Source organism: Gopherus evgoodei, chromosome 17 (assembly GCF_007399415.2).
Source record: "Gopherus evgoodei ecotype Sinaloan lineage chromosome 17, rGopEvg1_v1.p, whole genome shotgun sequence".
Classification (NCBI taxonomy): domain Eukaryota; kingdom Metazoa; phylum Chordata; order Testudines; family Testudinidae; genus Gopherus; species Gopherus evgoodei.
The window spans coordinates 293,145-316,335 of record NC_044338.1 but is presented as its reverse complement, the minus strand read 5'-3'; the positions used below and the strand labels follow the sequence as shown (position 1 = coordinate 316,335).

General features: G+C 47.5%; 1 protein-coding gene across 3 annotated transcripts in view; it reads left to right on the top strand.

Annotated features, from left to right (window-relative positions):
- The window catches only part of MYO1C (myosin IC), a 143,953-nt gene that overhangs the window by 56,906 nt on the left and 63,856 nt on the right, over nucleotides 1–23,191 (top strand). For all 3 annotated transcript variants that reach the window (XM_030536234.1, XM_030536236.1, XM_030536235.1), the window contains exons 2-5: nucleotides 17,534–17,689; nucleotides 18,376–18,491; nucleotides 21,052–21,250; nucleotides 22,072–22,152. In XM_030536234.1, coding sequence (XP_030392094.1) covers nucleotides 17,534–17,689; nucleotides 18,376–18,491; nucleotides 21,052–21,250; nucleotides 22,072–22,152 — 552 coding nt within the window. The remainder of the gene's footprint in view (nucleotides 1–17,533; nucleotides 17,690–18,375; nucleotides 18,492–21,051; nucleotides 21,251–22,071; nucleotides 22,153–23,191) is intronic.

The following is a 23,191-nucleotide window of genomic DNA, read 5'->3' as shown; positions in this document are numbered from 1 at the left end:
AGAGGGATCAGAGGCTCCGAACTCTCCTAATGGAGGCGGCACTTGACCCGTCCACTTCGCAGACCGTGGTTTCGGCACCGGCACCGGATCGCTCCGGCACCGAGAAGACTCCCCGGCACCGACCTTCTCCGGCACCGGAATCAGAGCCTAGGCCGTCGAAGTCTAATACTCCGGCCAGGCAGACCCGGCTTGAGCGCCCGGCCTCGACATCGGCCGCGGCGCCGCCGGCACCGTCAGCACCGTTGATTCCGGGCCCGGCGGGTCCGTTGAGTCCGGTGCCGCCGAGCTCCCCCATGAGATCTGGGGTTGAGATAGTGGTCCCATCCACACCGGAGACCTTCGCCTCGGCTCGGGACCTTATTGCCCTGACGGAGCCTACTCGGCTGCCACCCCCGGTACCTCCGGTGCGGGTCGCGTCCAGAGGCAAGCCCATGATGTCGGCACCGCCCACAGACAGTCGTTCGCCATCCAGGCCCCAACGTCTTGGGCGCTCCAGATCCCGACGCCGCTCGCAGTCCCGGCACCGCTCCCCTCAGCGGTACCGGTCGCACTCGCGGCACCGGTCGGCATCGAGACGGTCGCGGTCAGGCTCCAGTCGACACCGGCACCGCGACTCCAGGAGCAGGTCCCGACGCTACTCGCCGCACCGGTCGACCTCCCGGCACCGAGCTGGTGGCAGGTCCCGGTCCCGGTCCCGGTCTCGCTCGACCTCCCGGCACCGAGCTGGTGGCAGGTCCCGGTCCCGGTCGATCTCCCGGCACCGAGCTGGTGGCAGGTCCCGGTCCCGGTCGATCTCCCGGCACCGAGCTGGTAGTAGGTCCCGGCACCGAAGCGGCGCCCGGTCCCGAAGCGGCGCCCGGCACCGTGACAGATCCCGGTCCCGAAGCGGCGCCCGGCACCGTGACAGATCCCGGTCCCGGTCCCGATCCCGGCACCGATATGACTCCCGGCACCGGTCCCCGGCACCGAGACGATCCTCCGTGCCGGCCCGCGCAGACCCGTACCAGCCAGGGTCGGGCCCGCCGTGGCCCTCGAGGCAGCCGTCCGTCTCCTCCCAGACGGACAGCGGCTATGCGCTGGGCACCGACCGGCAGGTGGCGCTGTTTGCTGATCCGCCGCTGCAGGACCAAGGCCCACAACAGTGGGGATTCTGGACACCCTGGGCGTACCATCAGGCCCAGGGCCCCCAGCAGCTCCCTGCTAGGCTGGCGACTGCGGAGCGTAGGGCCCCTGAAGCCTCTTTGTCTCGCCCCCCTCCCTCCCCGGAAGGGGACGAAGGGTCCAAACAGCAGGACTCCGCTGCGGCTCCGGAGACAGAGGCGAGGGCTGAGGAAGACCCTCAGTTGGACACTATTGTGCCTGGGGTCTCATCATCCTCCTCCCCGGATGAGGCGGTGGCGGGTACCTCCTCCAACAGTCCCCCCCCGCTGGATCTCAGGGCGCACCAGGACCTCCTCAGGCGATTGGCTCAAAACCTGAGTCTGCAGGCAGAGGAGGTCTCGGAGATAGAGGACCCAATTGTCACCATCCTCTCTTCCGATGCTCCCACCAGGGTCGCCCTGCCGTTTATACGGACCATTCAGGCCAATGCCAATACTATCTGGCAGTCCCCGGCCTCCATCCCTCCGACAGCGAAAGGAGTCGAGAGAAAGTACATGGCCCCTTCTAAGGGGTACGAATATTTACATGTTCACCCGACTCCCGGTTCACTGGTAGTGCAATCGGTGAACGATAGGGAGCGTCACGGCCAGGAGGCTCCAGCCCCCAAATCCAGAGAAGCCAGGCGGATGGACCTCCTTGGCCGTAAGGTGTATTCGGCTGGGGCGCTGCAGCTCAGGGTCTCTAACCAGCAGGCCCTGCTGAGCAGGTACGCCTTTAACTCCTGGGTGGCAGTGGACAAATTTAAGGAGCTGCTGCCACAGGATGCTCGCCAAGAGTTTACGGCCATCCTGGACGAAGGCAAGAGGGTCGCGCGCACGGCCTTACAAGCCTCCTTGGACGCTGCGGACTCGGCTGCCCGTACCCTCGCGTCAGGAGTTACGATGCGTCGCATCTCCTGGCTGCAGGTTTCCGGCCTTCCGCCAGAGCTCCAGCACACGATACAGGACCTTCCTTTCGAAGGCCAGGGCCTGTTTTCCGATAAGACAGACCCCAGACTTAAGAGTTTAAAGGACAACCGGGTCATTGCGCGGTCCCTCGGGATGCACACCCCCGTGACACAGCGTAGACCCTTTAGGCCGCAACAACAGCAGCACCGTCGGCCGTTTTCCCAGTTCCGCCAGCGGCAGGACCCTTACAGGCGCCGCGGCAGGAACGGGAGGCGCAGGCAGTCGGGGAACCAAGGGGGGCAGAACCAAGGCTCCTCAAAACCCCCGCCTGGTCCTAAGCCTTCATTTTGAAGGTGCGCTCGAGGGCGCAGTAACAGTTTCCCCTATGGATCCTTCCCCCCCGTTTTCCAACCGCCTTTCGTTTTTCCTCCCGGCGTGGTCCCAAATAACATCGGACCGCTGGGTCTTAAGCGTGGTGCAGACGGGGTACCGCCTGCAGTTTGTTTCGTTTCCTCCTTCCCGCCCTCCTTCCTCGTCCCTCTTCAGGGACCCCTCTCACGAGCAATTCCTTCGGCAGGAGGTGCAGACGCTCCTCAGCAAAGGAGCTATAGAGGCGGTTCCCGAAAACGAGAAAGGCAAGGGGTTTTATTCCCGCTATTTTCTGATCCCCAAGGCCAAGGGGGGCCTCAGGCCTATCCTCGACCTGCGAGGAGCTCAACAAATACCTCGTGAAGTTGAAGTTCCGCATGGTATCCCTGGGGACCATTATTCCATCCCTGGATCCGGGAGACTGGTACGCCGCCCTCGACATGCAGGACGCGTATTTCCACGTTGCCATTTGGCCACGCCACAGACGCTTCCTCCGCTTCGTTGTGGGGGCTCGTCATTATCAATTTGCGGTCCTCCCGTTTGGCCTGTCCACGGCCCCGAGGGTGTTTACAAAATGCATGGCAGTTGTCGTGGCGCATCTTCGGCGCAACCGTGTCCACGTGTTCCCTTATCTGGACGATTGGTTGATTCGGGGCACGTCGGAACAGCAGGTGTACAGCCATGTCCGCGTGATCACCGGCATGTTTGCGAGTCTGGGCCTCTTGATAAACACAGACAAGTCCACCCTGAGGCCCACTCAGAAGGTGGAATTTATCGGGGCCGTCCTGGACGCCACTGTGGGCAGGGCCTCGCTGCCTCGGCAGCGGTTCCAGACCATGGCGGCGATCGTTCAACGCTTGCGGTCAGCCCCGTTGACGTCAGTGAGGACATGTCTAACCCTGTTAGGCCACATGGCGACGTGCACTTTTGTGACCGACTACGCTCGGCTCCGCATGAGGCCTCTCCAGCTGTGGCTTATCAGTCATTACAGGCCAAGGCAACCGCTAGACATGTTAATCACAGTCCCCCAGAAGGTCTTAGATTCCCTCGGCTGGTGGTTGGACCAGTCCGTATTGTGTGCGGGTCTTCCCTTTCACCCGTCTCAGCCCTCGGTATCCCTGACAACGGATGCCTCAGACCTAGGCTGGGGGGCCCACCTAGGGACCCTGCGGACGCAGGGCCTATGGTCCCAGGAGGAGGTGGGGCTACACATCAACATGAGGGAGTTGAGAGCGGTCCGCCTTGCTTGCCAAACGTTTTGTCATCAGCTTCAGGGTCGTTGTGTAGCCGTGTTCACGGACAACACGACGACCATGTATTATATCAACAAGCAGGGCGGCACCAGGTCCTCCTCCCTGTGCCTCGAGGCGATACGACTCTGGGACTTTTGCGTAGCCCACTCCATTCACCTCAGGGCTTCCTTCCTTCCCGGAGTACGGAACACGCTGGCGGATCGATTGAGCAGATCCTTCCTGTCACACGAGTGGTCCCTTCGCCCGGACGTCGCTCTCTCCATTTTCCGGAGGTGGGGTTATCCCCGGGTGGACCTCTTTGCGTCCAAGGGGAACAGGAAGTGCCAAGCGTTCTGCTCCTTTCAGGGCAGGGAGCCGGGGTCGATAGCGGATGCCTTCCTCATCCAGTGGTCGACCCACCTGTACTATGCGTTTCCTCCGTTCCCTCTGGTTCACAAGGTCCTCCTGAAGGTGCGCAGAGACAGGGCTCGTGTGATCATGGTGGCCCCGGCATGGCCCAGACAGCACTGGTACACCATGCTGCTAGACTTGGCCGTAGCCGACCCAGTTCCCCTGCCCCTTCATCCGGACCTGATTACCCAGGACCACGGGTCTCTCTGTCACCCAGACCTGCAGTCGCTGCACCTAGCGGCTTGGCTCCTGTGTGGCTAACTGGTTCCGAGCTGCGCTGCTCCACGCCTGTGCGAGAGGTGCTCTTGGGCAGCAGGAAGCCGTCCACAAGAGCCACATATTCGGCAAAATGGAAACGCTTCTCCTGTTGGTGCGTAGAGAGAAATCTCCGCCCTATGGAAGTTTCGGTATCCGAAATCTTAGACTATGTTTGGTCCCTCAAAGGGCAAGGTCTGGCCTTATCGTCGTTGCGAGTACATCTGGCAGCTATCTCCACCTTTCACCCGGGTGCGGATGGTCGCTCCGTTTTTTCTCACCCGACGGTGTCGAGATTTCTTAAAGGGCTGGAACGGTTATTCCCTAACGTCCGTCCCCCTGCTCCAACCTGGGATCTTAACCTGGTGTTGTCCCGGCTCATGGGGCCCCCCTTTGAGCCGTTAGCTACTTGCTCCCTGCTTTACCTCTCTTGGAAGGCTGCCTTTCTAGTAGCTATCACCTCAGCTAGACGGGTGTCGGAACTCTGAGCCCTTGTGGTAGACCCCCCATATACGATCTTCCACAAAGACAAGGTACAGCTTAGACCACACCCTGCCTTTCTACCCAAGGTGGTCTCAGCCTTCCACGTCAACCAAGAGATTTTCCTCCCGGTTTTTTTCCCAAAACCTCACTCCTCAGGCAGGGAGCAGCAGCTCCACTCGCTGGATGTCCGTAGAGCTCTCGCGTTCTACATAGAGAGGACCAAACCCTTCCGCAAATCCCCCCAGCTTTTCGTGGCGGTAGCGGACCGTATGAAAGGGCTTCCTATCTCCTCCCAGAGGTTATCCTCGTGGGTTACGTCCTGTATCAGGACCTGTTATGACTTGGCCCATGTCCCTACGGGCCGTGTGACTGCGCATTCTACCAGGGCGCAGGCGTCGTCGCTGGCTTTCCTTGCCCGTGTGCCCATCCAGGAAATCTGTCGGGCAGCGACCTGGTCATCGGTCCACACCTTCGCTTCCCACTACGCCCTGGTACAGCAGTCGAGAGAGGATGCGGCCTTCGGAACTGCAGTGCTCCATGCCGCGACTTCTCACTCCGACCCCACCGCCTAGGTATGGCTTGGGAGTCACCTAACTGGAATGGATGTGAGCAATCACTCGAAGAAGAAAAGACGGTTACTCACCTTTGTAACTGTTGTTCTTCGAGATGTGTTGCTCACATCCATTCCACACCCGCCCTCCTTCCCCACTGTCGGAGTAGCCGGCAAGAAGGAACTGAGGAGCGGGCGGGCCGGCAGGGATATATATTGGGCGCCATGGCGGCGCCACTCCAGGGGGCGACCTGCCGGCCCACTGGAGTTGCTAGGGTAAAAAGTTTCCGACGAACGTGCACGCGCGGCGCGCACACCTAACTGGAATGGATGTGAGCAACACATCTCGAAGAACAACAGTTACAAAGGTGAGTAACCGTCTTTTCCAGAAGCTGACTCCCACCCAAACAGCAAGAAAGAGTGATTTTTTTTTTTTTGTGCAATGGAGGAGACAACTAAAAGAAGCAGCCAGGGTGTATTGGGACTGGAGAGCTTAAAGACCAACACTTTTCTGCCCACCTGCAATACCCCTAGCCTCCCTTTGCCTTGTGACTTCCTTGGGCAGTTGTGCCCAGCAGGTTGAGAAGCTCTGCTTCAAACCACACTACATTTTTAAAGATAGTTAAAAACTACAAGCAAAAGACAGCCAAGAGGTGTGAGGTAATGAGATATTATAGGGGAGATTTTCAGAAGTGCCTAAGAGATTTAGAAGCACAAATCCTGTTGAGCTTTGAGTAGGACTGGTGATTTTAAAGTCTCTTCTACATTATATAACACCATTTATTGTGAGGGTTCCCAAGTGATTCACAAACTCAGAGGGTTGGCCAAGACACTGGGGTGACACTGAAAATGCTTCATTATGATTGCTAGCTCATTTACCCTTTCCTGTAAACTCCAAAATGGGATTGTTTGGAAATTTTGGTACAAAAGAAAAGGCTCTAGTACCCAGGGCAAGGTATTAGTGCATTATACAGCCCCTGCCCTGCCTTAGGAAGTTAGTGGCTGGATGTTCACCAGATCATATCATCCCTACATTTACCCAGTACTAATTTAAAAGAGAATCTCATTCTCTTCCCTCACAGGGAAAAATGTCAAATGGGGGAAGCTCAAACTAACTTTAAAAAAAGGTCACTGAAAAAATGCTCTGTGAATTTGTCATGCAGCACTTGGAAGGCCCTGTTTTTCATTTGGGTTGTGGGAAGTCTACCACACTTCAACATTTAAAATTAGTTAAAAATAAAATGGTTCCACCCCAAAACACTATGTAAGGATTTAGTGAGCCAACCTAAATGGATGTTTTATCTGCCCTTGCCTGGCAGTACCATGTGTTCAAGTTATATTGTATTCAAAGGAACTAAGTTCTAAGGAGGCAAATTCTGATCCTTTATAGTCAGTCATTTAGTCGCAGCTGGTGTAAAGGAGCCATAGCTCTATGAAACTACACCAGTGGACACCAGCTCAGTCTCCCAAAATGTAAATATGGAGAAGAAAAGGCCTGTGGAAGTAGGCTGCTTTGCTAATTGCATTGGCTCAGTCCCATCTTTCAATAGTAACTGCTTTGCTTTTCTGGCTCTCAGCCACTGTTGTACTGACTGTTCTGGAGAAGAGATTAGAAGCTTAAAGTGGGTTAAAATAACGTGGGAATGGCTCCCCTATGATCATACACAATCATCAGTTCAAGAAAGTTAATTCTACAACTGTGAGCTCTGCAACTCCACAAAAGGATGGTAACAAACACCTGTAATCTTCAATAAGCAGTCAGGAGGCAAGTTTGACAAAGAAGGCACAGAGTGCTCTATTAGTTGGACAGGCAGTAAAATCAGACTGAGACTGCTTGGATTTCTGGGGAAACCCCCCTCTAGTTCACACAGAGCAAACTGAGAGGCCCAGAATCGAAATTAGCATAGTCCCTCCCATACCCGTAAGACATCTCAATAGCATAGTCACTGCCATACTTTTAACACGATATCCATCCTTACAAGAACCAAGCTGGTGGAAACAGTTGTCACTTCAGCTCAGGTGTAGTCTTTGGGCAGTGAAAGTGCTGAAGCAGAGCTTTCTAGATGCTTGGGATCTTTGAACTAGGGAATTGTTGCTACCTAAGGTGGTGGTAGTAAAAACTAGCAATGCCTGAAAAATATGTATTGGCTGCTCCCAGAAATGCTCTCATTGTTGAACAAGTGATATCCAGTGTACTTGTGATTGCACCACTTCAAAGCAAGTCTTGACGTTTCTGCTTGCACCATTTTGCAAGGATGCTGTTAGTGAAGCCAGTGTGGATGGGAACCACGTGATGGACACTCAGCCCCAAAGTTGTAATTACAATGGAAAGACACTTGAAATACATGTCCATACAGACTTTTTTTCACCTGATGTTGACATGTGGCTTTAACATACCATTTCCAACAGTGTCCTAATTATTTTTTTTTCTAATACACCTTTACCCCAATATAACGCAACCCAATATAACACAAATTTGGGTGTAAAGCGCTCCGGGGGTGGGTGGGTAGGGTTGCGCACTCTGGTGAATCAAAGCAAGTTCAGTATAACGCGGTAAGATTTTTTGACTCCCGAGGACAGCGTTATATCGGGGTAGAGGTGTGTATAGGAAGTTACAAGAGGTAAACAGTGATTTTCAGAAGAAAGCAGGCAGCCAGAGAACAGGACTTTCATCAAAGGTAGCTTCAGATTTAGAATCAGTCTTTGCTTTGAATTCCATTGTTTTGCTTTGTCAGTAGGTTAGATGATAAGATAGAGCAGGGGTTGGCAACCTTTCAGAAATGGTGTGCCGAGTCTTCATTTATTCACTCTAATTTAAGGTTTTGCATGCCAGTAATACATTTTAACTTTTTTAGAAGGTCTCTTTCTATGAGTCTATAATATATAACTAAACTATTGTTGTATGTAAAGTAAATAAGGTTTTTAAAATGTTTAAGAAGCTTCATTTAAAATGAAATTAAAATGCGGAGCCCCCCCGGCCCAGTGATCAGGAAATGGGCAGTGTGAGTACCACTGAAAATCAGGTCACGTGCTGCCTTTCACACGCATGCCATAGGTTGCCTACCCCTGCCGTAGAGGAAAGACATAGATATTAAGGCCAGAAAGGACATCTAGGTGACCTCCTGCATAACACAGGGCATAGGATTTCCCTGTATTAATTCCAGCCTCAAGTCTCATAGCTGTGATTGAGCTAGAGCCTATCTTTCAGAAAAACATACCATTTTGATTTTAAAATTTCCACTAATGGAGAATCTACCACAACCCTTGGTAAGATGGTCTGGTGATTGATTACTCTCACAATTAAACATTAGCACCTTATTTCCAGTCTGAATTTATGTAGCTTCAGCTTCTAGCCATTGGCTGTAATTGTACATTGTCTGATAGATTAAAGTAACCAACCTTTCAATGGTTTTCTTTATTCAGTACCTTATTGTCACACTTATTACTCAGTGGGAAAATGTGCCCCCCTTTATGATCACTGCTATTTCTGTCCTTTTTCCTCTTCCTTCACCAGCCTCCTTTCACACACTCTCTCTCTCTCCCTTTCGAAGCATTCTTTCCTGTGCATTACCTTTTCTGTAGCAACGCACAATTTCGCACCCAGCAAATCTAACTTTCCATCCCCTCTGCATCCCATCTGCTGAAAATGGCCAACAGCAAAATAGTTAATGGTGACCCTTTTAAAGCATAATTAGACTTGGGAAGTAGCAAGTCAAAATTAATGGTAGGACAGAAGAGTTCACTGTTTCAGGTTGTCTGTATATTTAGTTTACACTAAATTTATATTTAGAAGATTATCTTTGCAACCCGGATGTCTTGAAACTTGAAATTAAAACTTAGGTTCTACAGAACCTGGTTGTCCTGCAGGCCATTTACATACATCTATGGTGCTAGACCAGGCCTGGGGGGGTTTGACACTCTTGTCATAGAAATAAAGTAATCTAATCATTGCTGATTATTCTTAAAACTGTAAACTCACTTTTAAAAAGTCTTTGAAAACCAAACATGTCTGCTTTGTTTCTGCTGAGCTAGGGCCTGGGAAGCTGAGTAAGAAATGTGTTGGGGGGAAGCTGGAAGATATTTAATCATAAATGTTAGTCTCAGTGGATAGGGCTAAAGAAAAGGGTGCTGTTTCTTAGAGCGGTTATATTGCTTCTTCCTTAATCACCAGATATGTTCAGTTAGAAATGGTATGTTCTGGGCTGAGGGAGTGGCTGATGAAAGAGCTATTGACTGCTTCTGAGAGCTGTAGTTCAATGAAGCTGGTCCTGATTTGTTTTCCAACTACTTCTACAGGATGAGGTATAAAATTGCATGTGTTTCTTTCAGTAAATTTACCAAAACAAGCTATACACGTTAAACACTTCTATACCACTATAACTTCATGCACACTAGGGAGTTGCACTGATTTAATTAGATCAGTTTTTCTACCAGTTTGGTTAAATCATTGCAAAAACTGTGTGTAAATGGACCTGCATATATGGAAATTTGCTCCATTAGCTGAGGAATTTTGTATCCAGTTGATAAATGGTATAGTTCCAAAGTACCAAAGAAATGAAGGATATTCCTATCTTCTTCTTATTTATAATCATGTTTATTATGGCAGTTTGTGAGGACCAACCAAGAACGGACCCCATTGTGCTGGGCTCTGCACACGCTAGACCACTCACTCTCTGTTCCCCAAAGAGGTTACAGTTGAAATAGACCAGATAGACTCAGGGAGAGAAAACGGGGTAGAACACACAAGCAGCATGGAGAATGTGATGGTAGCAAACAGTGTGTTAATTCCACAAATTTTTTTGATGGGTTTAGTAAGAAGTGAATTAGGTAAATTGAAAGAAAAGTGAAGGAAGAGGGAACACTGAAAGGGCACCGAGGGGTCAGGATAGGGGAGAAGGGGGGCAGATCCCCTTAAGTTAAGATGAAAAGACTGTAGAGGAACAGGAGGGTTGGTGCAAACAGTTAATCAGCACAGGTCAGAGAAAGTCTAAACAAAACTACAGACATTTCTCTGAACCTCCCTGCTTTGGCTGCTTCTGCAGCTGCTCTTACTGGCTGGCTTCTCTGGCTGGCTTCTCCCAACATTTTCTCCACCTACACATACACCCCCCAAAGCCAGCGGGAGGAAAGTAGGGGAGGCACCACCTGGGTCCTAGTGTACAGAGTTGTGTGTGTGTGGGGGGGGTGTCTCTTGCATAGCTCTGAATGGGTGGGTAGAGGGGTAACGGGGAAGGGGTGGCCTTGTCTGGGGCCTATTTTACTGCCTCCCCCTGCCCCAATGCAGCACTCCCTGTTTTGATCATTGCTCATATCAGCTGGAGTCTGTGGCTGATTCCTTTGTCCTCCTCCCACCAGCTTGAAAGAAGCTGCCCAATGCGCTGGGGAGAGTGGAGGAATTGGTTAATGTGCCTCTGGCATTTTGCAATAGAGGATTGGTCAGGAGGAATGGATTTGAAGGTAGATTGCAGAATTGCGAACCCCCAGCTTTTCAAAACTCAAGAGTCAAGCTCCCAACAATCACGAAATCAACTTAAAAATCACAAGAATTAACCAAAAAAAATTTTTTTTGTGAGGTTCTTTAAATTTGCCCTCTGGCTTCAGAGTCTTTCTCCACAGCCATGAAGGATAGAAACTTTTATTTTTCTTAATGAAAGCTGAAAGTCTCTCAGAATCACTTGTCTCAAAGAGCAGGAGCTTCAAGAGGGACACCAAATATCATAAGACTCAATAACATCACACGAGTTGACAGCAGCATATGTGTGATGCTGCATACTGAGGCGCACATAGTGGATTTGGGCCAAATTTCTCTCTTTGTGAGGGATTGTCTTTGTTAACATAAATAACAAAACACAAACCTTAACCTAAACTTTCTGCTGAGTTTTGCTGCTGCTAGGGTTTTCCCCTGCAGGACATTAGTCCCCGTCCCAGAGGTATACTCCAGACTCTCTTATGTCTTGGGATGGAGGTAATAGGACCCATCTAGCAGTGTGAGTCAACAAAAATAGCTCTGCATCTTTGTCTAGGGCTGTAGCACCTGATGGTAAGGTTGGCTCAGTGGGAAAGCCCTGCATTCCTGGCTTGTTGCATTATTACTGCAGAGAGTGATCCAGGGGCTGCTGTGACTTGCTTGGGCCCCCTTAGGAATCTGCTCCAAGATAGTTCCTGGAGTGGTGATACAAGTGACTGATAAATTCTGGGGTATATCAGCAGAGTGGTAGCCAGCTGGTGTGACTTTTTTCAGACCAGCCATTAACTCCGTACTTATTTTCCCAAATACTTCATTTAAGTAGTGGTCAGATAGCAAAGTGGATTTGGGTATTTGTAGATTCCATGGCCAGAAAGGAACATTGTGATTTTCTAGTCTGACCTTCTGTATAACACTGACAACTCCCCCAAAATAATTTCTGTTGAACAAGAGTATATCTTAAAAAAAGAAATCCAATCTTTATTTTAAAAATTGTCGGTGACGGAGAACCCACCATGACCTTTGATAAATTGTTCCAGTGGTTAATTATCCTCACTGTTAAAAATGTACCTTTTATTTCCTGTCTGAATTTGTCTAGCTTCAACTTCCAGCCACTGGACTGTGTTTATACCTTTGTCTGCTAGATTGAAGAGCCCATTATCAAATATTTGTTCCTCATGTAGGTACTTACAGACTGAGCAAGTCATCCCTTATCCTTCTCTTTGTTAAGCTAGGTGTGTCTTGAGCTGTCCTAGGAGATTATCTCCGTTCTCCTATTCCCTAACAGTAACAGCCTAAAATGCAAATAAAAGGAAGTTTAGAAGTAATGGAAATACGAATTTGGCAGAACTGGAAGTGGGGTCACATCCTTGAGGTCAGATAGAAAGCGATTGAAGGGAATACATTTAATTAAGTAGATCAAATTAAAATGTAATAAATTAATGGGCATTGGAGATCGGAAAAAAAACAGTGAGGGTACAATCGATTTGATTTTGCAAGGGCCAATATAGGATTGTTTCCTACATTATATATTTATTGTATCATTATGTATTTACTTATCTATTTGTATTAAAGTAGAACCTATGATATGCTAAGAGTTTCATAGATTCCAAGGGCCAAAGGGACCATAGTGATCATCTAGTTTGATCTCCTGTGTAGCACAGGGCATAGAACTTCCCCGAAATAATTCCTAGAGCAGATCTTTTAGAAAAACCTCCAATTTTGATTTTAAAATGGTTAGTGATTGAGAATCTACCACCACCTTTGGTAAATTGTTCCAGTGCTTAATTGCACTCACTGTTAAATACGTTATGCCTTATTTACAGTTTGAATTTCTCTAGTTTCTCTCTGTCACACAGTTTTTGGTGCCACAGCTGTCAGTCAGGAGTGTGGGGAAAAAAACACACATCCCTTACCTGACACTTCTGTGCTGGCAAAAACCACAGTGTGGATGCGTCTATGCCTACAGAGTTCCTCTGTTGGCACTGTGAATATCGTTGGGGAGACAACCTTACTATGTTAGCAGAAAAACTCCTGTTGGTATGTGCTGCATCTACACTAAGGGGCTCTGCAGGTGTAGCAGGCTGGACCAGATGACCTCTTGCAGTCCATTCCAGCTCTTCTTTTCTGTATTATTTAATAATGATCAAAGGGTGCTCAGAGCTTTGCTCACACTACAGCTGTTGCTGGGGCTGCAAGTGAAGCAATGGGACGTAGTTGTGGAGGTGATGCCCACTACTTCCTCCCTGTAGTGACACTTCAGTTTAAAAATGGCAAGGTATTACTCTAGAGCAGGGGTGGGCAAACTACAGCCCACGGGCCACATCCGGCCCATGGGACCATTCTGCCTGGCCCCTGAGCTCCTGGCCCAGGAGGCTCAGCCCCGGCCCCTCCCCTGCTGTCCCCACTCCCCCGCTCGCTCTGCTGCCAGCACAATGCTCTGGGCGGCCGTCCTGTGAGCTCCTGGGGCAGCGCAGCTGCAGAGCCTGGCCTGACCTGGTGCTCTGTGCTGCATGGTGGCGGTGATGGCATGGGCCAACTCCAGCTGGGCAGCATGGCTGTAGCACCATCAGCCACTGGTGCTCCAGGCAGCACAGTAAGGGGGCACAGAACGGGGAGAGGGGATTGGATAGAGGACAGGGCAGTTTGGGGTGGTGATCAGTGGGCAGGGATGTGGATAGGTGTCGGGGAGGGGAATAGGGGTTGAATGGGGGCAGGGATCCTGGGGGGCAGTCAGGAAGGAGGGGGGGTTGGATGGGGTGGCAGGGGGCAGTCAGGGGACAGGGAGAAGGGGTGATTGGATGGGGCAGGGGTCCTGGGTGGGGGGCCGTCAGGGAACGGGGGAGTGGATGGGGCAGGAGTTGGGGTGGGGACAGAAAGGAGGTGCAGGCCGGCCCTCCAACCCCTCCTCTAACTGGCCCTCAATACAATTTCCAAAACCCGATGCGGCCCTCAGGCAAAAAAGTTTGCCCTCCTGTGCTCTAGAGGAAGGGTAGGCCATTGGTTAGAGGACTTGCATGGGACTTGGGAGTTCTGGGTTCAGTTCCCTGCTCTGCCACAGACTTCCTGTGTGACCGTGGGCAAGTTACTTAGCCTCTCTTTGCTTAAGTTCCCCTGATCTCCTGGGTGTTGTGAAGATAAATACGTTAAAGATTGTAAGGTCCACAGATACTACAGTGATGGGGGCCACATAAATACCATAGATAGGGAAATGTTTTCAATTCATAATCTAATATAAGTTTCTTCTTAACACAGTTGCCCAGGAGAGTCAGTTTTGAGATTTGAGACCACTCCCCATTAAAAGTGGTCCCTTCCCATATGAAAGAGTTCAGCTGATTGTGCCTGTGTAGTGCTCATTAATGATGAGTTAGTGAACTTGTCTCTGTTCTGCTCCCTCTACTTATTTAGCCCTGGTTGCCTGTTTTTCCTCACACAATCTGGCCACTGTTAGCGTGAGAGTTTTCTTCTGTGTCCTGGCACTTGGAACATCCTCCCTCTATCTATCTGTTTTCTGAGCCCTCCATCTCATTCAACCTCAACAGAAAATGTGCCTTGGCTGCCTTTAAGTCTCTCATTGTGTATCTATGTTGTAGAGCTCTAGAGCGCTTTGTGGTACAATTGATGTGAAGGATGCTACCAAAATTAAACTGGTGTGTGTTGGCTTTCACAATATTTATTGCTCGTCCAAAACACAGATTTACCCTCCACAACTCTTACTGAAATGGCAGAAACAGGAAAGGGAGAGACTCGGAGCAGAAAGCAGGTTGAAAATCTGAGAACCACATATGCTTCTCCTTAATTTTTCCCTCTTTTGGGGAATCTGAAAGGTAGAGATGCAATTTCATTGATGAAGGGGATGTTCTCTAAGGGTTTCTACTGTATTAGTGAGATGTTATTGTGCACATCAAACTCTAGTCAGGTTAGGGCACTGCACTGAGGGCTCTTCCATTCTGTATGATAGAGATGTCCAGGGCATGAGGTTATTTGTGGAGGAGAAATGGGCTCTGATTCCTGATGGGTACTTTCTACACCAGCATGAAGAAGAAGAAGAGGTAAGTGCAGTTAAGGAGAGAGAAGTAATATGTGAGTGAGTTTGAAGGAGCGGTCTTACTAGCTTAATGATGTGAAAAGAGGCAAAAGAAATTCCTTTTCTCATATTTATTATTGTTTATAGATCTTTGTTATAATTTCAGTTGTGCTGTTGTCAGAAATCAGGAATAGATACCTGGACTAGAGCTGCCAACTTGTTAGCACTTTGGGCATTTACTGCTCCATGAAAGGCTGTTTACCTCAAGACAGGTCCTTTACCACAGGGTATGGAAATAGGAAAGCAGTTCAGACTAAGCCCTCGTCCAGACTACCCCGCCGTATCGCGGGTTAAAATCAATTGCTCGGGGATCGATATATTGCGTCTAATCTAGACGCGATATATCGATCCCCGAGCACGCTTATATCGATTCCGGAACTCCATCAACCCCACCGGAGTTCCGGAATCGACACGGAGAGCCGCGGACATCGATCCCGTGCCGTCTGGACGGGTGAGTAATTCGATCTTAGATATTCGACTTCTTCAGCTACGTTATTCACGTAGCTGAAGTTGCGTATCTAAGATCGATTTCCCCCCCCTAGTCTGGACGAGCCCTCAGTCTTGCTGAAAGATCCTTGGAGAGATCTGGATTCAGTTTAATTCTTTAAAAAAAAAAAAAAAATAAAAATAAAAATTATTCTAGCGAGATAAGTTATTGTCAATGGTAATTGGGACGAATTGCAACACGGATTTAGTAAAGGTAGATCGTGCCAAACCAATCTGATCTCCTTCTTTGAGAAGGTGACGGATTACTTAGATAAAGGAAATGCGGTAGATATAATTTACCTAGATTTCAGTAAGGCGTTCGACACGGTTCCGCACGGGGAACTGTTAGTCAAATTGGAAAAGATGGGCATGAATATGAAAGTTGTAAGTTGGATAAGGAACTGGTTAAAGGGGAGACTCCAGAGGGTCGTATTGAAAGGTGAATTGTCAGGCTGGAAGGAGGTCACTAGTGGAGTCCCTCAAGGATCGGTTTTGGGACCGATCTTATTTAACCTTTTTATTACTGACCTTGGCACAAAGAGCGGGAATGTGCTAATAAAGTTTGCGGATGACACGAAGCTGGGGGGTATTGCTAACACAGAGAAGGACAGGGATACTATTCAGGAAGATCTGAACCACCTTGTAAACTGGAGTAATAGAAATAGGATGAAATACAATAGTGAAAAGTGCAAGGTTATGCATTTAGGAACTAATAATAAGAATTTTGGATATACGTTGGGGGCGCATCAGTTGGAAGCGACGGAGGAGGAGAAGGACCTTGGGGTGCTGGTTGATAGCAGGATGACTATGAGTCGCCAATGTGATACGGCTGTTAAAAAAGCAAATGCGATTTTGGGATGCATCAGGCGGGGTATTTCCTGCAAGGATAAGGAGGTGTTAATACCGTTATACAAGGCGTTGGTGAGACCCCATCTGGAGTACTGTGTGCAGTTCTGGTGTCCCATGTTCAAGAAGGATGAATTCAAACTGGAACAGGTTCAGAGACGGGCTACAAGGATGATCCGAGGAATGGAAAAACTGCCTTATGAAAGGAGACTCAAAGAGCTTGGCTTGTTTAGCCTGGCCAAAAGAAGGCTGCGGGGGGATATGCTTGCTCTATATAAATATATCAGGGGGGTTAACGTTAGGGAGGGAGAGGAATTATTTAAGTTTAGTACTAATGTAGGCACGAGGACGAATGGGTATAAACTGGATATTAGGAAGTTTAGACTTGAAATTAGACGAAGGTTTCTAACCATTAGGGGAGTGAAGTTCTGGAACAGCCTTCCGAGGGAAGTAGTGGGGGCAAAAGACTTTCCTGGCTTTAAGACAAAGCTTGATAAGTATATGGAGGGGATGTTATGATAGGATTGTTAATTTGGACAATTGATCTTGGATTACCACCAGATAGGTCTGCTCAATGATCTGCGGGGAGATGTTGGATGGCATGGGAACTGAGTTACTGCAGAGAATTCCTTCTTGGGTGCTGGCTGGTGACTCTTGCCCACATGCTCAGGGTTTAGCTGATCGCCATATTTGGGGTCGGGAAGGAATTTTCCTCCAGGGCGGATTGGCAGGGGCCCTGGAGGTTTTTCGCCTTCCCCTGTAGCGTGGGGCACGGGTCGCTTGCTGGTGGTTTCTCTGCAGCTTGAGGTCTTCAAACCAGTTTTGAAGATTTCAATAACTTGATCCTGGGATAGGGGTTGTTATAAAACTGGATGGGTGGGGTTCTGTGGCCTGCCTTGTGCAGGAGGTCGGACTAGATGATCAGATTGGTCCCTTCTGACCTATGAGTCTATGAGAATAATTAATCTCAGCACTGTTTACTAGTTCCTGGAAGTGGTGTATCAACCAGTATACATTTTTTCAAGAATGAACAAAGAGTGTTAATCATTGTTCTTGTGACGTTTATTTGAGCCTGCTTTATTACTGATTGGATTTTTGGCAATAACTTTTTCTCCCAAAGCTGCCTCGTCTTCTGGAAAACTGGCCATTGCTAGTGTGAAGTGGATGGGGGGTTGCTTTATTAATGGGGTTTGCTTTATTTTCTCTTGTTTGTATGCTGGTCCTGTGTCTGTGCTTTGTGGGCAAAGTGGTCTGTGTGTTGTGAAAGTCTCAGCCTTTTGATTTCACTGGTTTTGGTTGTAGGTGGCAGGGAGTGACGGTATCCGGTTGACAATGGAGAGTGCTCTGACAGCCCGTGACCGTGTGGGGGTTCAGGATTTTGTCCTGCTAGAGAACTTCACTAGCGAAGCAGCCTTTATTGAAAACCTGCGTAAACGATTCAAGGAGAATCTGATCTATGTGAGTAGTAAAGAGCAGCCAGAGTGCTGATCTTTGACTAGAATTTGGGTATTTGCTCTGAAAACTGGACATAGCGATTTTTGTTCTGCAGGTGTGGGATCTGGATGTGGTGGTGTCCACCAGCTCCCCTTTTATAGCCCATGATCCTGATTCTCAGACCCGTCCTGTGTACTGACATGTTGGCATAGATAGGGCCTGATATTTCAGGTTGCTGAGCATCTGCAGCTCCAGGTAACTTCAGCTGAAAGTCTGAGTGCCCAGCACCACTGAAAATCGAGCACATACTGTATTCTTCTGGCTTCATAAAGCTATTCTGTTATGGTCTTAACAAACCTAGGCTTACTCTGATCCCAAATATTCTAATGAATGGTCAAAAATAACCCAGAACTGAAGTTGCATTGCTGGGATGTCCAAAAGCACTGAAGCAGTCACTAAAAGATGTAAGTGCAGCATTTTCAGTAAAAGGGACACATCCAATACAAGTTCTGTATTCCCACATTTGCTAGCTGTGAGGTTGTCTCTTCAGACTCCCAAGTCACTCTCTTCAAAGCGGTTAGCAGCATGCCAAATGCCCTTGTTGCAGGCTGGCCCTGTAACAATATCTGGGATTCCAGAGTAATTCTGAAGGCTCTTGTAGAAACAGATGCTAACATTCATGTAATGCTTTTCCTTTCGGCTCTTTTCAGACTTACATTGGCTCAGTTCTGGTGTCAGTAAATCCATACAAGGATCTGGAAATCTACAGCAGACAACACATGGAGCGATACCGTGGTGTCAGTTTCTATGAAGTCTCTCCTCACCTGTGAGTGGCCTGTGGGTAAACAATACAGTTTGTGCTATTCCCACCTGGCTTGTTTAATACTGGTATACAGAAAGCAAGACTTTTTTTCCCTTCCATCTTCCAAACAGAGTACTGGAGTGGGGGCAAAAGAGACCTTTAGATAGGGTGGGGTCTGGCTGTTTTATTCCTGCTTCGCTTTCCAAAGAGAGTGAGTTGCCTTTGACAGTGTTATTTGGAAAGGGAGTTAGTTCCTTTATGGCCAAATGATTTGAGACTCAGAGGAATCTGAGCTGCTGATCAAGCCTAGGCAGGATCACAGACCTCATTGTTCCAGGGTTATTCAGTGTCTAGATGATCTGGTTCTAAGTTTCCCTTGCTGCTAAGCAGCTTATTCAGCTTATGACTAAACTGGGGGAAAGTGTGTGTGTGTGTGATGGGTTTTTTCCTACCTCCTCTGTCACTTCTTGACCAACATTAATCTGGTATTTCCCTTGTTGCTAAGATACCATGAGCCTGTTGGAACAAGAAATGTATTTATTTACATGGCCTAGTGAACATTCCCAATTTCCTATTTAAAATAAAAGATTTTTGAAGCTTGAAAGTTATTTTTGAATGGAACTGAATTTTTCTGTCAGACGAAAAGAGAGAGAGAGGACACGGCTGAGTGAGCCTAGCTAACCAAAGTGCTCGCTGAGCTGGGGCCCAATCCTGAGATACCTCTTGAAGACTCTTTCTTCCACAGACCTTTGAAGAGACAGGGAGAACTATTTGGGTTGTTTCCTGTTGTTGGCAGGTGACGCAACAGTGCAAGTGAGATGGGAGTATGTTACAAGCATGATGAGGTGGTGCTAGAAACTTGGTTGCTAGAAACATGGAAGATCCAGAATCCTGTCTATACATATGTTAATTAGAAAGTAACATTTCTGGGACAGAGGCTGTTTATTTGTTTGCAGTGTACAACCTTGAGGATTCTGTCAACACTAAACAAATCCTTTTAAATATTGGAGCATTACCCTGTTCTGCTTCTATTCAGTTATGCATTGTAGAAGGGAAGATGTGCTCTGCAAAACACTACTCTTTCAAACAGTCCAAGAATAAAAAAAGTTCTCGTCCTCATTGCAACCAGTTCATGAGAAATTGTACCTGTACAGCTCAGTAAATCCTAAGTGTGGGGACTGCCAACACTGTTCTGATATAGGAGACAGTATTTCCAAACCAACTCCTTCAGGGGTATTTTTATTGCACAGAAAATAATTTTGAATATTTTAAAATGTTGTGGGAAACAGACTCATTTTGAGCATTGGACTGTGTGCTGTTTCATGGGTTACTGTTAACAGCAATTCAGACCATTTTTCCGAGGCTTTTTTTTAAAATGGGCTCTATAAAATGAAAACAATTCTACCTTGCTATCCAAATACTTTAAAGCTAGTGGGAACACTTGAGAGTCAGATTATCTGTGGAGTCTGTAGTACCTAGTCATTGAAAAGAAAAAAAGGTTTAACTCAATGAACTTGAAATGCTGTGTGTCTCTGTGACAATCAGGGTCCAGGCCCAAAGAGAGAATGGGGAGTCTGATCTCCCAAGAGTAAACAATTTAATCAGCTAGTTGTGTACAATGTTATTGTGTATAACATTTTTGGATAAGGTCTTCTATGAAAGCTTGTAATGTTCTGAACTTAATAATCATTAGGAGATAGGTATACACACTGTGTTTTTATGAATTTATGTATATAGAGAACTGGGTTTGTAAAGCTTTACCTCTACCTCACAGTAGGGCAGTGGTCAGCCGAGCAGGAGCAGGGAGGGACGCCTCCCCAACCAGACAAGACTAGTTCCAAGCACCTACCATTGTACTACCCAGTAAAAGACAAATTATGGGCTATCAGAGTTAATGGGAAAACACTTGAGACATCCTGGCTAGAATTTCCCCATCCAAAGTAAAAGTGAGGCACCGTGCAAAAGGCGGGAAGGTGGGGGGAGGAGAGGAGACTGAAGTTGTGATACCTATTATAGTGTTCATGGATTCACAGAGACTGTGAATAATGATGTGGACAGCAGTCATCTCTAAATAAATGAGATGCATCACAAAATATAAGGTATGCAATACTCTTGGCCTTTCCCTTGCTTTGTTCAACTGTTTTGATTTGGGAAATGCCCCAGAAGTGGAATTTGGATAGAGAAGGGAGAGGAATTTGATAAACTATAATAAATTACATTTTTACAAAGCAAAACCTTAAGTAGCAAAAGAAGAAATTGTTGCTCGCTAATGCTCCTTTCTTTGCAAGGAATGTGTTTGAAATTCTGTGATCCATCTTGATTTAAACAAGACTTGAAGGTACACCAGAAAACTGGTGTGAGCAGTAATTATAGAAGCTTTGGATCAGAGTTTCTCAATCCATGTAAATGCCATTTTCAAAGAACCATCTTTTTTAGGATTTTGCACTGTTAGAATATTGGGCTGGAATTGGCATATCTTCTGGTTGTGATTGTGACAGTGGATACTCTAAACGCCTAACTGAGGATTCTCTGCCTTTCCTGTTTGTGAAAGCAGACTTAATTTCCAGTTATCATTGTTCCTTAGTTATGCTATTGCTGACAACTCATATCGTTCCCTTCGCATTGAGAGGAAGGATCAGTGTATCCTGATATCAGGGGAGAGTGGAGCTGGAAAAACTGAAGCCACCAAGAAAATCCTGCAGTACTATGCAGTGACATGTCCAGCCAGTGACCAAGTTGAAACAGTGAAAGATCGCCTCCTACAGTCCAATCCGGTCTTAGAGGTAATTTGAAGTCCAGGTTATGAAACTTGGCATTGTGTAGGCAACTCAGTCCCCTATTTACCATAGATATGTATTTGATGCTGCATTTTTCTGGTGTTATAGTGACCTCTAGTGTCAAGTTCTGTACAATCCTTACAGTTCCCTTTACTGTTTCCACCATCCGTTCAAAACAACGTTCTGGGTGTGGGCCTGTGGGAGGGAGAAGTTTGGCAGGTTTGGGCAAGGCTAGGAGGTCTGTGACTGTTGCGTGCAGGCTGATGAGTTCGTATGAAGTCATACTGGTGATGAGGGAAGAAGCTTTAAGAAGACACCTTCGGGTGGCACATTTTCCTAACGGAGTGGGATTAGGATAAATCTATGCAAGGAGGAGAGGAATGGTTTAACAGCCCCATGCAAGGTGGTAATCTTACATTTGCAGTATGTGTGCAGCTCAAACAATCAGAATTCAGGTAGCTGCTTACTTTCTTCTTAGAATATATCTACCCTAGAGAGCTTACAGTGGGGTAGCTGTGGCACTGTAAGATCTCTCATGTAGCCGCTCTATACTGATGGGAGAGAGCGCTCCTGTTAACGTAATTAAACCACCCCCAAAGAGCAGCAATAGCCATGTTGGCGGGAGAAGCTCTCCCACCGACATAGCGCTGTGCACACTACCACTTATGCTGGCAAAACATATGTCACTCGGGTATTCAGACTGTGTCTGTAAGCCAGTAAATTAAGCCACTGGCAGGTTTGTGAAAAATATTTTAAAATGCCCTATTTTGTGGTTTCCTTGTTTTTGAAGCTTGTTTACTTTTTTATCTGGTATCTTTTTAATTTAGGCATTTGGAAATGCAAAAACCCTTCGGAATGATAACTCCAGCCGATTTGGAAAATACATGGATGTGCAGTTTGATTACAAGGTGAACATCTGTTTTATATACCTTGTTGTAGCCTTGCTTGGATGCCCAAGCACATAGATATTGAGATCTGCATCAACAGTTCAGGTATAGTAAAAACCCTAGCCTCTTGTGAATGGAGTCTACTGTTTCAGAAAAGTTTGGGTACAAAATGTTTTCTAGAGTGGTTCAGATTTATAATTGTGTATCTCTCTCTTTCTCTCGATACACATACTTCATTGTGAAGCAGCTAGAATTGCTACAGGCACAGCATGCCTGACACAAACATAAAAGTTAAGAAAGTGAAAAGTCAAACCAAAAGTTACAGAGACTCTGTTCTTCCACCCACAAGCACTCACCTTACCACTACCACAACTATTGTGCACCACAGACGATGCACCACGACCATAACACTGCCCTGTTTTCATCCTGGTTCACAAACACTTTTACCAGCTAATTTTTCCTAACCCTAGTGATTGTGGATGTGTAGTGCAGTAGTTGGTTGTGCTGAGAAGAGGGTAGTTTATTAAAAGGTTATGTGCACAATGGTTATTAAAGGAGGTGATGAAAGGCTTGTATTCCTAGGGGGGAAGAGTTAAGGTTGCAGTGTATGGTTGTAGTGGCAGTGGTAAGGTAAGTGCTTGTGAGTGGAGTAGTAGAGGGTATTTACTGTTAGAGTTTTGAACTTCTCCTTCCCTTGCCTTTGTGGGTTTGTTTCAAGTATGTGGTGTGTGCAGCAACCCTCATAGCTTCCAGCAAATTTTTGTGTATATATTAATACCATGGAGTTTTTAAAAGTTTAATTGGGGGTGGGTATTATTGGCAGAGACCAGAGAGAGGAAGACTTGTGGAGGTAGAAGTGTGTTTGCAGTGTTGTTGTAGTTGTGATGATCCTGAGATACTAGAGAGACAAGGTAGAAGTGTGGCAGGCGAATATTTTATCCACCAGCAGCTGTGCATGAACCATTCTCTGTTGTAGGGTAAACTCTAACAGAAAAGTATAGCTCGTTATGTGGAAGGTTTGATGTGCTATCTATCGGTTTTGTGTGTGTCCCATCAACAA